General features: G+C 41.8%; 1 protein-coding gene and 1 long non-coding RNA gene across 2 annotated transcripts in view; one reads left to right on the top strand and one right to left on the bottom strand.

The window, feature by feature from the left end:
* Positions 1–598: 598 nt before the first annotated feature.
* On the bottom strand, positions 599–9079 carry LOC308581854. Its single transcript, XR_014005331.1, has 2 exons — positions 8923–9079; positions 599–1169 (listed from the first exon to the last, which is right to left on the bottom strand). It is a non-coding gene; the product is annotated as an uncharacterized lncRNA (long non-coding RNA).
* A 126-nt stretch (positions 9080–9205) lies between these two features.
* Positions 9206–22767, top strand: part of DPP4 (dipeptidyl peptidase 4) — a 50331-nt gene continuing 36769 nt past the window's right edge. Inside the window, exons 1-7 of the mRNA XM_081166369.1 lie at positions 9206–9370; positions 10457–10544; positions 18616–18705; positions 19210–19301; positions 19419–19493; positions 21936–21988; positions 22157–22229. Coding sequence (XP_081022495.1) covers positions 9365–9370; positions 10457–10544; positions 18616–18705; positions 19210–19301; positions 19419–19493; positions 21936–21988; positions 22157–22229 — 477 coding nt within the window. The 5' untranslated portion in view covers positions 9206–9364. The remainder of the gene's footprint in view (positions 9371–10456; positions 10545–18615; positions 18706–19209; positions 19302–19418; positions 19494–21935; positions 21989–22156; positions 22230–22767) is intronic.

Genomic DNA, 22767 nt, shown 5'->3' with positions numbered 1-22767 from the left:
CTGTGGCTTTCTGTCTGGGGGCTGTTGGACTGGTGTGGTAGCATCTGGTTCCTGAGGCTCAGGGAAAGGCACCTGTGAGCGTCCTGGTTCCAGTTCAAGAAGCTTGGGTGCTGCGGCATCTGTTTCAATGAGTTCCTGCCTGTCAGCGTCAGGTATGGTGTTTCCCTGACCATCATCAGCAGGCTCAGAACCAGTAACCCGGGCTGGCTCATTAGCTGGCAACACCATATACTCCAACTCAGTGCCCTGACTCCTTCTGGACTCTGGAGTCATGACAGGTGCTGCGGCATATGACATCATCATTGCTGGCCAGGAAAAAGTCCTGGAACTATGTTCCTCCGTGTTGGCCCTCCTCTACATCATTACTTGTGTCTGGAACTGGGTGAGTGGTTGTGCAGTTGTTCTTACAGGGCAGAATGGAGAGGTGGCAGAGGTAGTGAAAGATGGAACATGAGGTGACAGATTCTTGAAGCTCATACAAACAAGGAAATTTCTGTAGTAAATTATTAACTTTTCTGTTTATTCTGTTCTGTTCAGTACCTACATACTTATTGAAGAAGAGCAGGATACAAACACTACATAACAAGGGAGAAACCAGTTTTCCAGAAAGTGCCAATTTATTGATTTTAGTACACTTATTTATTTATACCCTGCCTCTTACCATAACATGCGGCTTACAGATAAAATCAGAATAGCTTAATTTTTCATTCGAGCCCTTTTAAAAAAAAGATCTTGATAGCAAAACAACAACAAGGGGAGGGAGGCATCCTGTTCCGTTCTTCTTTGTTGTGTGCCACTTTTTAAAAGACAAATCTTTAATCTGGGATTTTATCCTCTGGGCAGCGTGAGCAATGTTCAGCTATCAGAATCCACTGCAAGATGAGGGAAGGGAGTGGGGACAAGGGCAGTTCAATTCATTCTGATTCCACCGATTCCTCCTAGATGCCTCTACCCCTGTGCACTGAGCTTCTCCATCTCCCTCTCTCATTTTTGCTACCACTGTGCAAGCAAGACTCCCCCAGAGCAAGGCACCACTGAAGAGCCCTACAGACACATTGCTGACTGTTTTGCTGCAGCAGAAAGGCAGTGGTGGTGCTTCAAGAGTGGTAAATGGTGGACTACAGGTGGGTAGTCTGGTGAGGGGACGTCTATGCACCTCCATTACGCACCTATAGCAAAGATGGGTTCCTTGGGCCTGGGTGGGTCGTACAATAGACCCGCATCTGCTCCCAAAAGTTCTGAAAGCCCTGAAGTTTGTAATCATGCTCTCTACCCCACCCTGCCTGACAGTGCTGTATAGTGCTGTATAGTCCCCATTAGAAACCACTGCAGAATAATAATAATAATAATAATAAATATTCCTGGCATATAGCTGACAATTGGACCCTAAAGTGCTCATGTATTTGGAAAACCACCTTCTTTCACTCACTGATCCCACCCTGGTCAACTGAGGGCTGCCGGGTCCCACAGTTGTGGAAGCAGCTCCCTACAAAAAGTACAGAATGTAATCTGTTAGTTTGCAAACAAAGGATTCAGAGATCCCAACTGAAATGTCAGGATGCCTATTTTTTTGGAGCTTTGCCATTAATATCAGTGAAGAAGAGGAAACAGTTTGACATTTGGCTCTTACATTTTTTGCAGACCTGCAGAAATCTCTTCCAGGATAAAGGGAAACAATGGACCCTTGTTTGACCCAGCCTCATTTTTTGCATTAAAACACGGGAACACCATGAAAAATGCAGCAAGGCATTACCTGGAATGTTTCATTTCATAAAGCTGGTGACAGTTAAAGAAAATCTGACTAAAAATATTTCTCACAAAATATGCCCCCCCCATTATGTCTTTGCATCTGGAGCATTCCTTTGCCTCATATGTTCCTTCTTTCTGGGTTTTTAACCTCAACGTATATTTCAATACTAATGTTCTTCTTTCCCCTTTTAAGTCACTATTTATCCTGCATCTTTTCAGAGATAAGCGCTTTTGCTTCGTTTTTGTTAAGGCATTTTATAGTCCGAACCTATGCCTGTCTACTCAGAAGCAAGCTGCATTTAGTTCAGTGGGATGAGCTTCCAGGCAAGTGTGTAAACGTTACTTGCCAGATTTACCAAGGCTTTGCACTGTTTTGTAGTGGATGATACCTGCTGCCATTCTGTTGCGGTATGTATCTGAGAATATGCAAGATGTGTGCTGAGGAGAGGGGAAAAACTGGCGTCTCAAAGCTGCTCCCCCACCAGCTCAGAAGATAAGGTTTGGTGCACACATAATCCAAGGCACTTGCATCGCTTGATAGAAAAGCAAATGGCGAAGGTAAGATTTTTATGCCTCAGCTATAACCTGGGATTCAATGTGCATTAGGTTACCCAGAAAGCTGGAATTTGATGCGCAGATGATCTACACACATCATTAGAGAAATTAACTTTTTTTTTTTTTACATTTATCAGCAAGTATTTCAGACATGAAGTTTACCTGATAAGAGAGGCCAGAATTCCAAAGCAGATCAGAATTCCCCATTCCCCCATCACACTATGAGCATTATAATGTTCCATTGTAGTTTCCCTGCCTGTGTGCCATATCATGTGTGGTTTGAGACTGGAGCTCTTCAATCATAGGGACTTAACATTACAGGCAGCCTTTGAGCTTTGCCTATTAATTCGCTTCAAGGGAGGTCCTGATGATCTGAATAATGGAATTTGCATTTTAGTGCCCAACTTTGTATAAGGGATAGTGATGGGCAAACCTGTCAATTTTGGTTTCTCATTTTTCTAATCTTAAAATCAATCCTCCACATTCCTACATCAATTTGTGAATTCTTTTTTGTTTAAGTCCTCATGAAAATTCACCTGCAAATGTCTCCTAATATGTTTGCATGTAATTTTGCCTAATACACACATTTTTGCAAAGCCATTTCCCCTAATATGATGCTTTTTAATATTATTTTTGCTAATACTTGCCTTTTATGCACACTTTGCCCTGGCACATGCATTTTTGTACACTTTTCTTGGCACTGTGAAATTCAGAAAACTTAAGAATTTAGAAGGACGGATGTGTTTTAGCTCACATATTGTTTTGGGCAGGGAAAATGTGAACTGCTGTGAAGTGAATCCAAATTCTCTCCTTTCCCTACTGAATTAGCCAGAATGGAATCTGGTATTCCAAAGGAATTGCCTTTGGAAGGAGAGAGGGGAACAGAGAAAGCTCCATCTAATAGTCTTCAGTGCCCTTTTTCACTTCTGTGTTCAAGTCTGCATGCATTTTCTGAAATTCTGTGCTACAAATTTAAGGCCACCCAATAAATTATGAAAAGAGTGAAATGACATTTGAGTAGCAACTCTTGAAAGCAGATTTAAGCAAGCATCTATCTGAACTGGTTTACGGTTGTGCTTAAGAGTAAGGGGACAAGTGATGAGCCTGTAACAATGTACTTCCAGTTCCAATTTTTATGGCTCAAACACTGGACAGATAGCAGAAAAGCAGGAAATGGCATATGCACCCACCGTTTCTAAAAATGAATAATTTCTGAAACATGAAAAATTAGAGAAAATGCTGTTCATTCTACTAAAACTCAGTAAAAATTGCACATGTATTCGCTTCAGTTGCCCTGAAACTTGCTCATTAGGAAATACAGTGTGTATCTCATAGGGTTAATTTTTGGTACCGTTTGACAAGAAATGTATTTTGATAACCAAAAAAGTAACCACAGCAGAGGTTTTATATTAGAGACGCATTTATCTTACGGAGCTCCTGAATGACTAAAACCATTGTTGTCGCTGATATGAAACAAATGGAGCATGCTAATCTTCTGTAAAGTGTGGAGAAATCACATTTCCTCTAGGTTCATTTGCAAAACCAGTTTATCATCAACACCTGTCTATTACTATGCATTCACTTCTATACCACAAAATATTAAAAAGAAATCAGTGTTGTGCAGAATCTCAATTAAAAGCAAAGCAACATAAATTAAGCAGAATATTTTAAAGACACAGAAACAAAAAATGAGTCATCTGACAATAAGGTTATAAAAATAATGCATCATTTTTATAAGAAGGCTCTCTTGTTTCGAGCTCATTGCAGGTGATTTCATTAAGGAGAGGGTTGCATAAACCCTGTTTCACTGTACTAAATAATTCCTTGTTGGTGACAGTCTGAGGCTGCCAGGTGCCATCGAAATGTACCTTTGTGGCAAATTGAAGGATCAAAGTGCAGCATTAAAAATGGGGCTGCGTACACATGAACCTGCTTGCAACACAACAATGTAGCTTTTCTCAATCTGGAATTGTTTGTGTTCATTCTCAACATACCTGCTTTCAATCTAGGTTGATTCTAGTCCAGAATTCCTCAAACTCAGCCCTCCAGATGTTTTTGGCCTACAAGTCCCATGATCCCTAGCTAGCAGGACCAGTGGTCAGGGATGATGGGAATTGTAGTCTCAAAACATCTGGAGGGCCGAGTTTGAGGAAGCCTGCTCTAGATCCAGCCATCCACACAGGTGCTTGTGGTTGCTTGATGCATATTTGAAAAACCTTCCTTTGATTAGGTGATATCTTTTTCTCCCTGCACATGCCACAGGTGAACAAAGTTGGGAATGTGAGCTTGGAATACTCCCACATCACTGGGCAGGTGTGGGTACGTCCACAATTGCTGGGACCGCCTAAAACTTCTAAGTGTTAAGAAATGATGTTTTAAAATGCCATGCCACATTATGCAAGCACTGGACTCAATATATCGTTCTTCTCCTGTACAAGGATATGAATGTGGCTGTATGTCCAGAAAAATAGGAACCTTTTTCCTTCTTCTTTTTTTCTCCACTTCTTAGGGATGTTCACATTGTACATTCAACAAGTGTACAATCTGTGTATACAAATACTTGAGCTGTACATTTGTATGGCTATTCACATGCAGTGTTCAATTACTGTGGGGTGTGTGTGTGTGTGTGTGTGTGTGTGTGTGTGTGTACAAAATAGCTGAAATGAACAAATCAGTAAGTATACTCTCTTTCACACAAACACTTGTACATGTTTAGCTAGTGAGTTTTGAAATAAAACTCACTTTTGCATCTCTTCATAGCATTCTGAATGCCAGTTATTGTTTTTAGGTAATTAAATGAAATGGAAAACTCTTTAAAGCCTCTCCGTGATAGATTTTAGTTCTCATTATAAGAATGGGTTCTAAATATTTTTCTTCTTCTCATTACTAAATCCTGATTCCCTCAAATATTTTTTTTTAGCCATATGATTATTTCCTGGCAATGAACATTTGTGCCTATGCCTTGAATATATGGGTGCTTGCTTTGAAAGTTTTTAAGGGTGCAGGAAATTGTGCCTTTTGTTTACCCACATTTTTCCTATCCATTTGGACATTATTAAAAAATGTTCGTACATGCCTTCCCTCATAATGAACACTTTATCAGCTTTGGACATGGAAAAAGTAATCAGCCCTTTGTCATAACTTTTTGGCAGGGTGAGGTGGATGGGGGATGAATCTCGAACTTGCTGAAAGATTTATTGCGGCTGAAACAAACCAACTTTTCTTCCTGTTGGCGCTTATTATCAAATTACAGGCCCAATACTGCTCTGACCAGAAAGAAGCTGCTTCCACTCCTGTTTTTTAAGGGCTGATCATGTTTTAAGCAGCAGAATGTTTACAGGCAAAGGACAGCAATGCCTGACTCGGACAGGGCTGAAGGACAGTCATGGCCTGCGTTGGGTGTGTAACAGAATTATTTGTGTTCATCAAAACTAATCCCATATTTTCTTTATGCCTATCTGAATAGCATCTGTGCATGGTATTTCAAGCTGATCTGCTTATAGAGGTCGATTACAAGGCAACTTAAGGCAGGTGCAACTATGGTGACAATGGTAAGAAACCAAAACAAGCTCCCAGAGGCTTTCTACCTGGCCCCTGGTTCCAAGAATCTCATCACGTTACAATTGTTATTATGCACCTTGGCGGCTTTCTCTCAAATGGACACAAGCAAAAGGAGTCTGCTGAGGCCTCTCTTCTTTAGACTGAGGGGAACAATCCACTGGCTGTATCTTAGGCAGAGCCAGTGCTGATGCCCTTTCAACCCTTCCTCAGCTGAAAATATGCCCATATTATAAACTTAGGTAAAGGTAATGGGACCCTTGACTATTAGGTCCAGTAGTGACCGACTCTGGGGTTGCAGAGCTCATCTCACTTTATTGGCTGAGGGAGCCGGCGTACAGCTTCCGGGTCATGTGGCCAGCATGACTAAGCTGCTTCTGGTGAACCGGAGCAGCGCATGGAAACACCGTTTACCTTCCTGCCGGAGTGGTACCTATTTATCTACTTGCACTTTGACGTGCTTTCGAACTGCTAGATTGGCAGGAGAAGGGACCAAGCAACGGGAGCTCACCCTGTCACGGGGATTTGAACCGCCGACCTTCTGATCGGCAAGTCCTAGGCTCTGTGATTTAACCCACAGCACCACCCACGTCCCATAAACTTAGTTATAAACTTAGTTGCCTATTAAGAATTTATGTCCATTTGTTGACCACCAGGGGCATTGCTGCACCTTAATTATGGTGTACCCTCCCAAGAGGGGCTTGCCCTACTTAGTAGTCCTTCTCTGTGCCAGCTAGAGACTTCATTTTCTCAAGATTTCAATTACATGCTTTTAGGCTGCAATCCTGTACACACTTCTCTGGAAGAAAGCCCCACTAAATTCAATGGAACTGTATGGAATTGCACTTTTATTTATTGGCACTTATTGCTTTCCCCTCTGCGGGTTTTTAGGCAGCATTATATTCTGTGCTTGCTTTAAAAACATACAAAAATACCACAAACTTTTAACAAGTAAAAAAAGGGGGGATTCTTAAACTCATTTTGCTGCTGCTTTCTGATTTTATCTTGGCTGTAATAACACATGGTCTACTATCATAGTGTGTTGTGACCCACTCAGAAGACTTAATTGAATGGCCAGTATACTAATGTCATGTCATAAATAATGTGATGAATAGCTGCCAACCCCATGCCACCAGTTTTTAATGTCACAGCACTCCTGACTAAACAATATCCTTTTGCTTGCACAATTGCTAGAGGCAAATACACCAATTTACAAATGAGGATTGTAATCTATGTTCTATGGTAGTTATTAGAATAGGAACAGGGGATGCATTGATCAATTAATGTGTGTAAGACATGATCTTACATATGTCACTTTCATCACTCTTGCATGTCACTTTGCATATGTCATTTATTTCACACGTGCCATTTCTGGTTATATAACCATTTCTTGCATGTGTCATTTTTATAGACTTTTCAATGTGATGTATAATACATTATCTTGTATATATCACCCCACAAAGTTATTCTGAAAAATGTGCCTGGTTTTTATACTTTTCTTTTCAAGCACATCCCCATTCAGAGGGTTGTGTTCTGTTAACATTTCCCAGGTATCTCAATTACTATTTTTAAAGAACTTCACACCCTTGGACTCTGACATCTGGAATACCTATCCCTACCACCATGTACAATTCAAATAAGGTGCAATTCAGGAGGGGAAAATCCAAGGCCAAAGATCATTTTAATGTTTCTGCTACTGAAAGCTGAAAAACTGAAGGCTGTGTTTGTTTTGTGCAACCAAAATCCAATGTGGGGAATCCCCTCATAATGAGACAGATTCGTACAGCATAAACATCAAAGAACTTCCTCTGTGATTCAGCACATGGATTCTGTTTCCAGTGGAAAGAAGTATGCAGCCTCATCTTAATTATTTATCTTCTAAGTTCCTCTATGCTAATCTGCCACAAAATTAGAATAATAAAAACCATTGAAGGTCTTATCATCTGAACCACTGGCTAGCGCAAGGTTTCCCAAATGTAGGTCTCCAACTGTTATTGCACTACAATTCCCATCATCCCTGCTAGCTAGGGATGACAAGAGCTGGAGACCCAACAGCTGGAGAACAACAGCTGGAGACCCAAGTTTGGGAAACTCTGGGCTAGAGCAAGGTGAATCTCTCACTCACCTGGAGCTCTGGCTAATAACACATACCTTCTGCTGGGGGGGGGGGCAGGAACCGCCAGGAGTTGCACTCCCCTATTTTCCCCTCCACTACATCACAGCCTTTTGGGATGCAGGTGTTGCTGTGGTCTAAACCAGTAAGCCTTTTGGGCTTGCTGATCGGAAAGTCAGCGGTTCAAATCTGCATAATGGGGTGAGCTCCCGTTGCTCTGTCCCAGCTCCTGCCAACCTAGCAGTTTGGAAGCACACCAGTGCAAGTAGATAAACAGGTAGCACTGTGGCGGGAAAATCAACGGCATTTCCATGTGCTCTGGCTTCCATTGCACCAGAAGCAGCTTAGTCATGCTGGTAACATGACCTGGAAAGCTGTCTGTGGCCTGAAAGCGAGATGAGCAACACAACCCCATTGTCACCTTTGACTGGACTTAACCGTCTAGAGGTCCTTTACCTTTTTTCCATGATAGCCTCTACCTCCATGATCATTTCAATTGCCCATAAAGATGCAACTGAACTGAGCTCAGAAGAACAGCTACTTAGTGCCATGCTAGCCAAGTCTACTCAGGCTTTGAGTCCCATGGGGCTTACTCCCGAGTGGGTGGAGGACTGGAGCCTAAAGAGAAATGAAAAAGAGAAAAATTGTCCATGTGTATTCGTCAGATACACATATCTGAAGAAGTGTGCATGCACACGAAAGCTTATATCAAAACAAACTTAGTTGGTCTATAAGGTGCTACTGGACAATTATTTATTTATTTTATTTCTATTTGGACTGCGTCAGACCAACAGGGCTACTTACCTGAGTCTGAAAAAGAGAAGTCAGCCAGCCCCCCCCACCTCATTTTAGAAACAGAACGCAGGGGCGTGGCCCAGTTACCTGCACGCCTGCGCAGAGACTTGCGCCTTCCTTCAACTCACGCGCCAAATCCGGGCCCCCCTCACCTCAGCGCCCGCGTTTTGAGGTCCTTCGCTTCGCACAAGCTTTCCTCTTGCTTTACCTCAGGCCAGCTGGACTGGCGCCCACGTGGGGAGAGACTAGTATATCCCGCCCAAGCGCTCTGTGGGCGCCTCGCCTGCCCGGCCCTCTCTCCTCACGCTGGGATTCCCCGCCCCGCCGCCGACTCCCTTGCTCCGCCGGGCTCCTCCCTCCGTCCCGTGCGCCTGGCTGCCCGTCCCGAGCGTGAGCGTGTTTGTGTGTGACAGCCGGGAGGTATTTGCTCCTCGCTTGGAAACCTCGCTAATATTTAACGGGGCGCCGCGGCCGCTGCTGCTGACGGAGAACTTCTGCATATCCGGGAGCAAAGTCTTGCGCTCTTGAGGCGAAACCCTGCACTTCTAGCGCTTCCTCAGCAGCTGCTGTTTCGCCCCTCGTCCAGCTCCCGCAATGAAGGTGGGTAGGAAGCGAGCCGAGTGGCCCTGGCGCCAAGTTCGGCCGCTTCTCTGGCGCGCGGGGCGACGGGAACGCGCCTCGCCTCGGCCGCCTGACGAGGCTGTTCGTGGGCGAAGGCGGCGGCGGCTCGGGCGCGCCCGGAGTTTGGAGGCTGCCTCAGCCTCTTGCTCCATTCCGGGCGCCTCGTGTATCTACGCGCGCGCGCGCGCAACCCCCCCCCCCCAATTCCCTGGAGAGAGATGCTGGCTGACAGACGTACGGTCCTCGTTTTTCTTCCTCGCCAATGAAAGCGCAAGGTTTCCCGTGGTCGCTCCTGGGGCTGGGCTGCGGGTGCGGATTCAAGAGCGGAGCTTTGAGCTGTGGCGGAAGTTGCTTTCCTTCCCATCTGGACTGATGCGATTTCATGCGCGTAAAACACAAATAACCCCAAAAGTCTGCAGAGAGGGACTGTGGTGTTTATATTTCTGAAGTAAACACCAGGGGAAACTTTCTTAAAATAACAGCTGTTGGGACAGAGGTTGGGTGGCCATCTGTCATGGATGCTTTAGCTGAGATTCCTGCATTGCAAGGACTAGAGATGTGTGGAGACCTGGGGGGGGGGGTGGAAGAGAATTTTTTGAATGGGGACAAGATATGCCCCCAAAACCCAAGTCAAAGAGCCACCACTAGTTACAGTAGGGAGGCAGTTCGAAAGCACACCAGTGCAAGTAGATAAATAGGTACTGACTGCTGCGGTGGGAGGGTAAACGGCGTTTTCGTGGGCTCTGGTTTCCATCACGGTGTTCCAATGCACCAGAAGCGGTTTAGTCATGCTGGCCACATTAATAAGTAATGGTAAATGTGAGCTAAAAAGCATTGCATCATATTCAGTGTGGTGCTGATGTGAATCAGCACAAAGATATTTCCTTTAAAAAGACACAACTCAATAAGAAGGCCCCATAAATGGTAGGCCAGTTGTGGGTTGGATTTGATGCATGGGCATCATTGTCTATGATTGCCATATGTGCTCTTTATGCACATTACATACTTCTTAACTTCTTTATGCACATTACATACTTCTTAACTTCCTTCTTTTTTTCTTCCCAGACCGTAGTGAAGTATCTGTTGGGATTTCTTGGTGTTGCAGTTCTCATCACAGCCATTGCTGTTCCTGTAGCTTTACTGACAAACCAAAGTAAGTTTGCAGTGTTAATTGTCTCTTGGTAGGTGATAGGAAGTGATTTGATCCTCCAAGCGGCATGGGAAACCATGAGAGAGATCAGAATGTATGTCATTTGGCATCATATGAATGTATAACTTGAAAGTTAATAGCGCTGCTCATTAACATCTGGAGAGCATTCTTTCCGGCAGCCAACTAGGGCCAGATCTGTGTGTTTCAATGTAGATGCGACTTTTTAATGTATAAAGAAAGAGGATGCTTTTGATGGCCTCACCTGCAGCTTGCTTCCCTAAAATTCATGGCCCTGGGCTCTTCTCAACCTAAATCTGATCCTGCGCTCAGTTAGGAGCACTTGGAAAGAGCAGCTATGGTGGAGAGGGAGGGGATAGGGTACAGACAACTCCCCATTTATCCGGGGGTTGCTTTTCAAGGCACGTGTGTATCAGTGGAAGCCATGTAAGCCCACTCCATTCCACCCCTGCCCCACCCCCCACCCCTTCTAGTGCCAAAAGCGGCATGCACGTCAGTGGTTGTGTGTGTGCTGAGTGTGTGCAAATGGGGAGCTGCCTGTGCATTTTGCACCATGGTTATGAATGATGGAGGCAAGTGGCCTCCACTGGAGAAGGAAGAGGAGTGCGGGGGGAGTGCACCGCCCCCGGAAGCGTGATCCCGGTGGGGTTCCATCATGGTCCCCCCCCCCGCTTGTCCCCGGGACGTGTGCCAGCCCCGCCCCCGCCTGCTCTCCGCCCCCGGGTGACGGAACATGAAGCTCCGCCACTGGTGGCATCCCGTGAACTGATTTATTGTAGCCTAAACTTTCATATTCATTGCAAAAACTAGACTCTTCTGTATGATGCTGCATGTTCTCTCTTTATTTTGTGATAGATTCAGTGGGCCATTCTTTTGGAAGCTATGCATTGAGATTACATTTGCAAAAAGTACAAAGTAAAAAACAACAACCTTCCTTACAAATGAAAATTTTATTACTTTCTTGACAGTAAACTTGCTGGAATGTATGGCTTTGTACATTTCTAGAATTTGTGGATCGAAGCAAGGTTGTAAAAAGGACTGAGACTATAGTTGGAGATAAATATTTTTTTCGTTATAGAGATCAAGCAGCAAACGATGTATGTGTATGCTTATAAAGAATGTTTAATTTCCTTTACCCTTTGTGCACATCATAATAAATATATTTTGCAGTGCAGTGCTGAACATGGAGATGAAAGGCAGTTGCAATTTGTAGCTAATTTAAGGAAGTTTCTACTTTGTAGATTCAGAGAGAACGTTTATATAGATACATAATGTTTTACACACAGTAGCATTTGATGTTTTAAGAGCAATTACTTGATACATATTTTAAACAATGTTTCCACATGAAAAAGTGAAATGGAGTAAGACTATTATATGCGATGGTTTGAATAGTGGTCTTGGTGTGCAGACTACTAAACTTCTTCACATGGTTCCAGATGCTGGCTTTAGGTATTGGAATTCTGCAATTGCAGGAACATCAACATTTCTCCTGTAACCTTCAACAGTTTCCACATTTTGGACAATATCTATTTCAGTAAACTGGCTACAAATTTTATTACATATAATTTAAACAATTATTATTTTTTTGGCAGCTAACAATTATGACAGCTAATGAGTTGCTAGGAAGTTAATAGTGCTGTTAATTAACTCCTGGAAAGCATTCCTTCTGAAGGCCAATCTGGTTGTGATTGTGCTGGATCCGGGTGGTCAAAATGAGCCTGCTTGCACCCCAATCCTGTAAGAATGTGGGTGAGTGGTCCCCTTTCTGATAGCATACTGCATGTTGCAGTATGGGAGTCCATCTTTTTTTGTAAGTCTGAATACTCAGATTTTTCCTTAACCATTCAGCTGAACAAGCACTCATTAAATGACTGATACACTGACATATAGTTGTGTTTTCAGCTGTGAGCAAGCCTCCATTGATGTGAATAGGGAACCCTAGCTGCTTCACCTAGCTGCTTGCAGATCTCTAGGCAACAAGCATGGTGTGTTGCAGTGTGCTGAGACGCTTTATAATATTCAGGAATGTTAAAAAACAATTTTTAAATGTAAATTGCACATATTTCGAAAAATAACAACAAATAGTATCCACTGAAGAGCAAGCAGGAGACAAAAGAAAATATGAATGGGGGGGGGGGATATTAGTGGGCAAGCCAGACCAATCCAGATAACTTGGAACATATTTCCTTTCCAACCCTTGAACATTGGTCCAATGTTCCTGATTAAAGGTTAAAAATGCAGTTGTAATCTCAAACAAGCCTTAAGTAGGATCAAAGTCCAGTCTAATTATAGAGTCCTGTGTTTGGTACAGCTTTTCAGTTTAAACGTTTTACTCTGTTTTATAAGAAATTAAAGCACCAAGTACAAATGTTTCAAAGGAAATAAAACATTGTCTTGCTAAAAGAAACAATCCTCTAGAAAAACAGAGAGACACTTCCTCTAGGATAAATTTCAGACTTTACAGAGGGAGCTGTAGTCAATCATGGCTTGAAGGCAAGTGCACTTAGAAGAATAGGATTTACTCTCCTGTAAGTATGGATAGGATTGTATCCCTAATCATGCAGAGTTGCAGTGGGCAACTTCCTTTGTGTGGATGCATACTTGGGGCTCACAGGGACCATCAGTAAGTTAATTTCTCAGGGCGCACAGTGACTGATTCCAGTGGCTTTTCTGCTGCTTCTCTGTGTCTCTTCGCTGCTAGTTGAGTTTGTTGCTGATTGTTTAATTTTTGCTGGATCTTATTATGTTAAACTATGATAAGTTGCCCTCTCCATCCTGCAGCTGTCATCTACAGAAGTTTCAGGGTGGATATACTACAGTGCTAGAGATGTGAAGGGTTTGGGGGGGGGTATGAAATAATTGTGTGTGTACTGGGGAAGTTTTCCATCCCCCCCATCATCACTGCTCTAATAAGTGCATTCAAATAACTTTCTACTGAAATACTGTAATATTGTGTTTTAAACCACAAATATTCCACTGTAGTGCAAGAGTGCTCCTCCTGTCAGTAATAATGCTGGGGAAGCATCACATGACAACTAATAAAGCAGAATTATGTGTGGATGGTCTAGTGTAAGTCCACCACTAATGCACTGTTATCACATTAGTAACATGTTACAGGGGCCTTGCTACCAGACTTCATTGGGCATTCATTCTGCTTTGTTTGTGGGGAGGTTACACAATAAATAGCATTCATCCTGATTTGCTTACAGGTTTTGCTTATACATCCAGAATATTCCCATTATTCATTTATTCCACACTTCTCTGTGCATGTACACATCACTTTCTGAGAAGGATTGTGTCTGTTTCTTTTTTAAAGCGGAATCTGAAGGCAGCCCTGTATAGGGAAGTTTTTTTAAGGTTTAATGTTTTATTATGTGTAGATACATTTGTGTGTGTTGGAAGCCCCCCAGAGTGCCTGGGGCAACCTAGTCAGATGGGCGGGATCTAAATAAAAAAAGGTTGTTGTTGTGCTCCTAGGGTGATGGAGTGCTGTAATCCACTTTAATTGTGCAAACCATAATTTCCTGGTGTATGCTTGGATCTTTTCTTGAAAATGCTGTCAATCTGGAGATGTGCTAGGCTTTGGGAAGATTAAGGACAGTCTCATATGAAATGTGCTTCCTATTGAGGGAGGGTACTGATTTAGTGAAAGGGGAAGTAAGTTTAAGTTCATGGCCATGGAGACATGTATGTGCAAGCCTCACACTATGTAAGGCATTGGTAATTATACCTTAGTGCTGTTTTGTAGATTTACAGCACCATAGCTGCATGTAAGATTGCATGAATACTTGAAAAAGTGAAACATACTGACGGAACATTAAGACTGTAATCCTTGGCCCACTTACCTGGTAGTTAGGCCCATTGAAATAACTTCAGAGTAGATGTGCATAGGTTTTAACTATAAAAGACTCCAAATTGTATACTGATGATGTCAGTAATATGCCGCCCATCTGACCAGGTTACCCCAGCCGCTCTAGATGGCTCCCAGCAAAATATTAACACAATAAAACATCAAACATTAACAATTCTATGTTCAGATATTGCTATTTTGTTAACAAATTGTTATTTGTCCTTTAATTGGTGTGCAGTTGCTGTTAGAAGACTTAGATGGTGCAGAGATACCTGGTGTTATATAATAATGTAACATGTTATTACGTTAAATTGAGATAACACTCTATCTACCTCACTATGGCAACTGTGACTTGTGATGGCTAACCAGAATTTCAGTTGCATCCTTTCCTAGCTCATCTACCTGAGATTCCTTACCTGACATTTGCAAAACCTGAACCTGGGAGCTTCTGTGTGCATATATTATGGAGCCTCATTGTGTGTGCCTCCCTCCCATATACAAAGTGCTGCTATATCAAGTCAGAAAAGTTTAGCTTTGCAGCTACCAACTCCAGCTGATGGCACCTCCACAAGGCAGGGGCCTTATGATAAAGCTCCACAAGGCAGGGGCCTTATGATAAAGCTATCATAAAAGGAACCTGAAATACGTTTTGGGAGTCACACTTCTGTGTTCACAGACAGTAGAGATAATACATTTCAGATGCTACTTGCTAGCCAGTTCTTGGTGCTCTGCTCAGATCAGCCTTCCTGTTTTCTGACTGTGCAGTGAATTGTTGACACGGCATGGAAAAAAATGGAAGAAAGCTATGAGTGCCAAATATGTACATTATGTAGAGTAGAACATTTGCATCTTACAGTGCTTTAATGCTGTGTTTTGAATATACAGTTTTGTGTGAGACATCTCCCACACCACTTCTCCTTATTTTTGGTATCAGTTCCTCACACAAATGTTCTTAATGTCCTGCAAAATGGGTGGGGCGGAAGAGTGAAGAATGAGAGAGAAATAGTAATCAGCTGAATGCTAATACAAATTAGGCAATCAAAGGCATAGTACAGAGGCGCTCTGGTGCTCTCTTTCGCCCCTTAAACATCAGATTTTTGAAGTCAGTGTCCTGAACAGACTTGCTTAGGAATAAGTTTGCTTGTCAGTGAAATTTCTTAGCTATCCTTTACCACGAGGTCCCAGGGTGGGTTACAAACACTAAAACAGTTACAGCCACCAAACAAAGAAACTATAACAACAGTTAAAAACTCTTCCATAATTAAGAAAACAGCTTAAATACTGTATTTTTCGCTCCATAAGATGCACCAGACCACAAGACACACCTAGTTTTTGGAGGAGGAAAACAAGAAAAAAAATATTCTGAATCTCAGAAGCCAGAACAGCAAGAGGGATCGCTGCACAGTGAAAGCAGCAATCCCTCTTGCTGTTCTGGCTTCTGGGATAGCTGCGCAGCCTGCATTCGCTCCATAAGATGCACACACATTTCCCCTTACTTTTTAAGAGGGAAAAAGTGAGTTTTATAGAGCAAAAAATATGGTAGTTCCAATTCAGATGCAGACTGGAATAAGCTACATTAAACTGAGTAGACATTCGGATAATTGGGCAATTATCTTGCATCTTTAATAGTTGAATAGAAGAGGAAATTTCAGTTTGCAGCTGCTGAAATCTTCTCTTCTATACAAATGTTAAAGGTGCAAGAAGCCTGACCATTTGCACAAGACTACTCTATTTTCTTTACTTTACAGATTTTCTTTACTTTACAGATCAGTGTCACAGATAAAATCCAGGAATCAATATCTCAGATAAAATTCAGAACTCAGGTATGCAATATGTGCATAAGCAGACTGGACTTCCTATAGTTCAAACCATGTTCATGGTGGCATACACACACGCGGAGAGAGAGAGCAATAACTATGTATATTTGTGGTAGCCTGCAAAATATCAGCACAGAAACTAAACATAGTACCAGGCAACAAAACAAAGTGGCATAGGCTTAACTGTAAAAAGACAAACAAACCTCAATCTGGATGAAATGCCAACTTAAATATAAGATGCTAATTTTATATTTGCATCCCAGCTGAGTAGGAATATCACTGCAGCTCATGATGTATTGATTAAATTTAAGATGCCTTGTATTGTTTACCTGGTATTATAAGATCATTAAAAACTTAAAAGCTTGGTTAGCACTAGTTGTAGGCAGTGAAGAGCTGCTACCTGTTTATTCAAGTTGGAATTGGTGTTCTGATTTTCCGGTAAGCACTTGTGGAACATTCTTGTTTGGTTTTGGTAAGCATGTGAGTTGCTTGTTCTCTTGAGGGTGCTATCTACTATCAGAAAAGCTCAAGTAGGGATAGTGGTAGACTAAGAGAGTGTGCTTGCTGCTTCGAGAAGAGCCATGGAGGGTCCTGATTGCTGGGTGATCTGGTCACACAGTATTGCCGCAACATAAGATGATTCACTCTGTATGGGATGTATGCTTTCCTTTTCTCATGACCTAAACAAGGAGAAAACTGAATATTTCTAGGCAACCCTTCTTTTTCTTTTGCTATAATAATATCTGATGTAGGATGCTGCACTGCGAAGGTAGTTCTTTGTAATTCTTTCTGCTACTCCACACCTGGGGTAATATTATCTGCCCAATACCTAGTGGTACTTGTGTGATAGTGTGTGCTGTATTAGAGACAAGGGGCAAAAAGCTGGTCATTGCAGCCTCCCACTTTTAGCAGTTTAACTCTGTAAGCACAGCAGCTCATTTGTTTTACAGGTTACAGAATGCAAGATCCTGAATAAGAGCTGCCTGCTGTTTAACTCATTGTACACTTTAATTTAAAGTGCTGCTAGTGTGATTTATGTTGCATTTATCTAGTCCAGCTTTTTGTTTACCATTTGTCAGGAAACTACTTCTAAAATATTGCTGGTTATGAGAAGGAATAAACACATGCAGTAAAATGTAGCTTTAGTACCGGTTGCATTTATCTTCTCTCTGCACCGTTCATCCTTACATAGCATGTAAATATTATGGTTATTGTAACATACTGCTTTATGGCAGTAATATGTTTGATATATTTCTTATACCTAATTGTTCACCCTTTTCAAAAAGACCTGATATATTAAAATAAAGGACAATGCACTACATACTAAAGCTCAATCTACTTTCTTTTTTCTTTTTTTGCAAGTTGTTTGTTATGCATTTGGACACCTCTTAAGATATTGCAACCAAATTTTTCAGGATGGTTCCTTAGATCAGGGAGCAACTGCGGTCCCTCTTCTGCCCAGTACTTGGCTACAGCTAGAGGCTACTTTGAATCAGTATGGTGGACTGAACCTTTCAAATCTGCATTGACTTTAACCAAATTATGCATGATGGTTCTTGAGATCAAAGAGCAGGTTTTTGCCTGTGTTTGGAAACAACTGGACACCATTTGGAATCAAAATAGCAGACTGAACTTTTTCAAAACTGCACCAATTTATTTATTTATTTATTTATTTTTGGTTTCTTGGAATTCCCAAGCAGCACTGAGTGCAAGACTCTAGCCATCTATAATTAGCAGAGAGTGCCCAGCTCTGCTTGGGAATTAATAGGAGAAAAAAGTAACTTGAATAATTTTTGAGTTTGGACCTAACATAGCAGACTGAAGCTTTCAAAACTGATTTCTTGGTTTCTTAGAGTTCTTAAGCAACACCATATATGATGTTGCTTGTTTTGAAACATCTCATTACTGACATTACTCATTTGCTCATATTAAGTATAAAGTTTAATGGGAGCAGAATTTATATGAAAAATGGGTATAAACAGATTTGCATGTTTTTCTGCTGCGCTATATTTTTGTTCTTATCCTAGTCCAAAGTAGTTATAACCTTTAGTACTTCAAAACAGTGTTGTGCCAGTCATCACATTTTTGCCTTTCTATCTAGAAATGTTAGGTGATTTTACTGTTCTTGGAATAATTAATGAAGGAGAGGGAAGTTGAACCTATAGATTTTTCTTTGACTTTTTCAATAAGGCTTCTTTTTTGGTGGGGTTCAATCATGAGAGACCATAGTGATGGTACAAACCCCAAATCTCATATCATTGTTGCAAGCATGATTGTAATCAAGGCATTTTATTTGCAAATGGTATATTCTGGGTTGGGCTATAAACAGATTCACTTTTGATGATGACATCCAACACAAGCAATCTTGCCTTTTTCCTTTTATTGACAGGTTCTCCTGACACCCGCAGGACATTTACTCTACAAGATTATTTAAGTGGTGATTTTCAATACAAATCTTTCAACTTACAATGGATTTCAGGTAATGGGCATGCATTTCTTGTCTGCATTAGGGCTACTAGTGATACGTGATACAAAGGGGAAAAAGTTGTTTGCAAAATATGTGCAAACACAGAGAATGGGTACTGGGGCATCTTTTTAATTTCTGAATACATTAACTATGTATTCAGATACAATGTTATTATTTATGATAATAATACTTTTCATGTTTATACTGCCTTTACTCCAACAGGAGCCTAGCGTAGAGGACATCACAAAAATACTAACCATGAGATTCAATAATTGAAAATATATAGAATCTAAAATAGAATTAAAACCAATGCTAGCTGATGACATTCCAATAAACATTCACATATTAAATGCTTGGGCAAACAGGTACTGTCTTTAAGTTAAATTGAAGCAGCAGCATCCTGGGGGAACAAACATACTTCCCCAGGAAACAAGAAAGAGGTATGGAGAACTTGGTGCCCCATGAGTACTACTCATCGCTGAGTCTTACTGAATGGCTTCCTACATTTTCCCTTAGGAAATCAGTATCTCCACACGGCAGAAAACAACCTTTTACTCTTCAATGCTGATGATGGAACACAATCTGAAATATTGTCAAATGCCACCTTAGTAAGTTTTTATGAACACCACATACTTCTGCCGTCAAAACAGCTACAGTTTGAGTATTTTTCTTTTATGTATTCATATATGTTTCTTTCTATTAATGCCTTTTTCTTTCGTCAACAGACCCATTACAATAGTTCAGAGATCATATTGTCCCCTGACCGAAAATTTGCTCTTTTGCGATACAGTTATGAGAAGGTACCAGTGACAGCCTACTTTCTCTTTTGTGTCATTTCTTTCATATTAGTAGAAAAGTTCCAGGTTTTGTACAATATTGATTCACTTGGGCCTTTTGGTATATCAGGACTGGGGAAATGTTTTTAACACCAACATGCTTTGGCCAGTTACTTTGCATTGCACACATCCCGCAGTGTAGTCCAGTGTTGGATATTTGTGTGGATTTTGGGGGGAAATGCAGTTGGGAGGGATGTTTATTGTAGTAGCAACAAGAGGGTGACTAATTGCTTTCTCGTTCATTGGGAAAATAGGGAGATTCTTTGGGGTGGGCTGTTGCTGCTGGTATAAACAATTAAATGAATATATTTACTTCAAAAATACAAATCAATTTTGCTAAAAAGGGCGGGGGATAGTTGCTGATAATACAGCTGCAGCTATAAAGAGGTATAAATAATCATTAAGTGCAACAAGCACGGGCAACTAAACCTTAGTTGCTAAAAAGCTTATTGTCTCTTTTCACCCACACCTCTAGACATCTACCAGTATGCTTGATTTTGCACTGAATGTCGCACTGCTATTTTAAGATTAACATATTACCAGCAATAACACAAAGGTCCCATGCCTATCTCTCCAGCTCCATGATAGGCAGAGGGTAGGGACTCATTCCTGTCAAGCTCATCTTCATAGTCTAGTAGCATAAGGGGGTGGGGAACTAGTAGCACAAGTCTTTAAATTGTACAGTTGTACCTTGGAAGTCGAACGGAATCCATTCTGGAAGTCTGTTCAACTTCCAAAGCATTCGACTTCCAAAGTGCAGCTTCTGATTGGCTGCAGGAAGCTCCTGTAGCCAATTGGAAGCTGCAGAAGCCCCGTTGGACATTTGGCTTTGGAAGAACATTCAAAAACCAGAACAGTCACTTCCAGGTTTCAGTCGTTCGGGAACCAAAATGTTTAAGAACTAGGCTATTTGAAAACCAAGGTATGACTGTACTCACAGAAGCAGTGACCAAAAATGTAAAGCTGCAGGATATATGAATAGGCAGATTTGGCGGTGGGGGAATAACCTAACACAATGTAAAAGTAGACAGTACGGAGCACTAAATATTGCAATTTTCTGGTATACAAAAATAGTTACAAGACCATTCTCATCGAATAATTTGCTGTGGAGTAAACTAAAGGGACGCGGGTGGCGCTGTGCGTTAAACCACAGAGCCTAGGGCTTGCCGATCAGAAGGTCGGCGGTTTGAATCCCCACGACGGGGTGAGCTCCCATTGCTTGGTCCCTGCTCCTGCCAACCTAGCAGTTCGAAAGTGCATGTAGATAAATAGGTACCGCACCGGCGGGAAGGTAAATGGTGTTTCCATGCACTGCTCTGGTTTGCCAAAAGCGGCTTAGTCATGCTGGCCACATAACCCAGAAGCTGTACACCGGCTCCCTCAGCCAATAAAACGAAATGAGCGCTGCAACCCCAGAGTCGTCCGCGACTGGACCTAATGGTCAGGGGTCCCTTTACCTGTAAACTAATAGGAAACAATATGACTGCTGCAGATAACGGGGTTGTGATGCAATCATGTCATATAATACAGGTAGATTTTATTATTTAAAGTAAAAAAAAAATCACATTGGTTTAAATGGGAGATTTCCCGCATGAGAAACTGCAAATGTGCTTTGATTTCAAGTTTTCTATTTAGTGTTCTGGGAAGATCCACACCACACATTTAAAGCACATCCAATGCCTGCTTAAAACATCTGACTTCTCCCAACAAATCCTGGGAAACCCCCCGCTTTTAAGCTACAGCTTCCAGTACCCTTAAGAAACTATAGTTCCTGAGATTCATTGGGGAAGTCATGTGTTTTAAAGGGATGGTGCAGATCAGTCTTACAACCTCTCTCGGTTTTGTGTGGGTTGGCCATGCCCAAGCACATAGTCCCATGGCTGTGAAGCCATTGGTGCTAGAGTGCTCTGACCACCCTATGAAAGCTTTGGGTTATGTGGGCAAATACACTTCCAACCCTTAGATGAGAAACCTGTTCCAGCTTGAGAGCCACATTCCGGTGGTGCGAAGGGCCAGAGGCATAAGCAAGCAGAGAAATGAATGTAAAATGTTGTATTTGTACAGTAGGCTAGTTTCAACACACACTCATGCATCCCTCCACCCTCCAGCCAGACAAGCAAGAGTTCAAGAGCTCATCAAAGACAGGCAGACCATAGCACAAGGGGTGCAAAGCAGGGCTGGTGATAGGGTGTTGCCCTGGGGCAAGGCCTGGTCAGTGTTATGAGGGTCAGATAACGATGCCTGGAGGTCTTCATGCAGCCCCTGCCAGAGACTTTGGTTTTAATATTATATTAAATAAAATGTAGATAAGAAGAACATGATTAGGAAAAGGATTTTGAACGCCAGCTTGGTGTGCCTTCCAGCTTGTCTTGGTGTTTTCCTTATGTGCAAACATTTCTCTTGCAGGTGTGGAGGCACTCATACAATGCATCATACTACATCTATGATGTGTCTGCTGGGTCAGTATTATTACTACAACTGTGTTATCAAAGTGCTATTGTTACCCTACAAAGGGGTTTTTAGTTCATGCCAGGCTAGCCAGACTATAAGAGTATTAGTAGTATTAGTGGTATTATGGTTGCTTTCCCCCTTTTTCTTTTACCCTTTGTGTTTTTCTTTTCTTGTAGTACCTTAGTACAGGTCAACCCAATTCCTGAGGAGATCCAGTACGTATCCTGGGCGCCTGTTGGTCACAAACTGGTTAGTGAATCACTTGTAGCCAAACCCATACCATAAAAGTTAAGTGGCAAAATTCCCATTGATTTTATTTAAAGGCTCAGGATTGCACCCAAGGGCCTTTGCATATTGGCAGTAAGGTTTTAAATATTTCAGGTCCACATGTTTCTTTAAAAATAAATTAATTAAAAAGGGTGCACATATCTATATTCTGTACATTAGTTACTTTTCTGAGAATGTTGTACGTTCTCTGCTGGATCTTGTCCTTGACAGCAGATTTTACAGATTAAGAGCATTTTCATGATTTTTACTTCCTTTATATAGCATTCTTTTCCATTTCAGGTTTTGAAGAGTTAAGGTTTTTTGGGGGGGAGGGGAAAGAAAAGGACAGGGTGGGAGGGGGAGGTTAAGCCAGGGGAGAAGGAAACGACATGGTTTATTGGTCAGTAACCATTGTAGGCCACACTAGCTTCATTCAGATATGCCTAAATTATACCAAAGTCAACAATGTTCATAAGTGTGATAGTAGTTTTCGTATTGTCACCATGTAGCCTAGACTATC

Source organism: Podarcis bocagei (assembly GCF_964188305.1).
Source record: "Podarcis bocagei genome assembly, chromosome: 1".
Lineage (NCBI taxonomy): Eukaryota > Metazoa > Chordata > Lepidosauria > Squamata > Lacertidae > Podarcis > Podarcis bocagei.
Note: the sequence above shows the minus strand (reverse complement) of the source record. Positions and strands in the feature narration are given on the sequence as shown.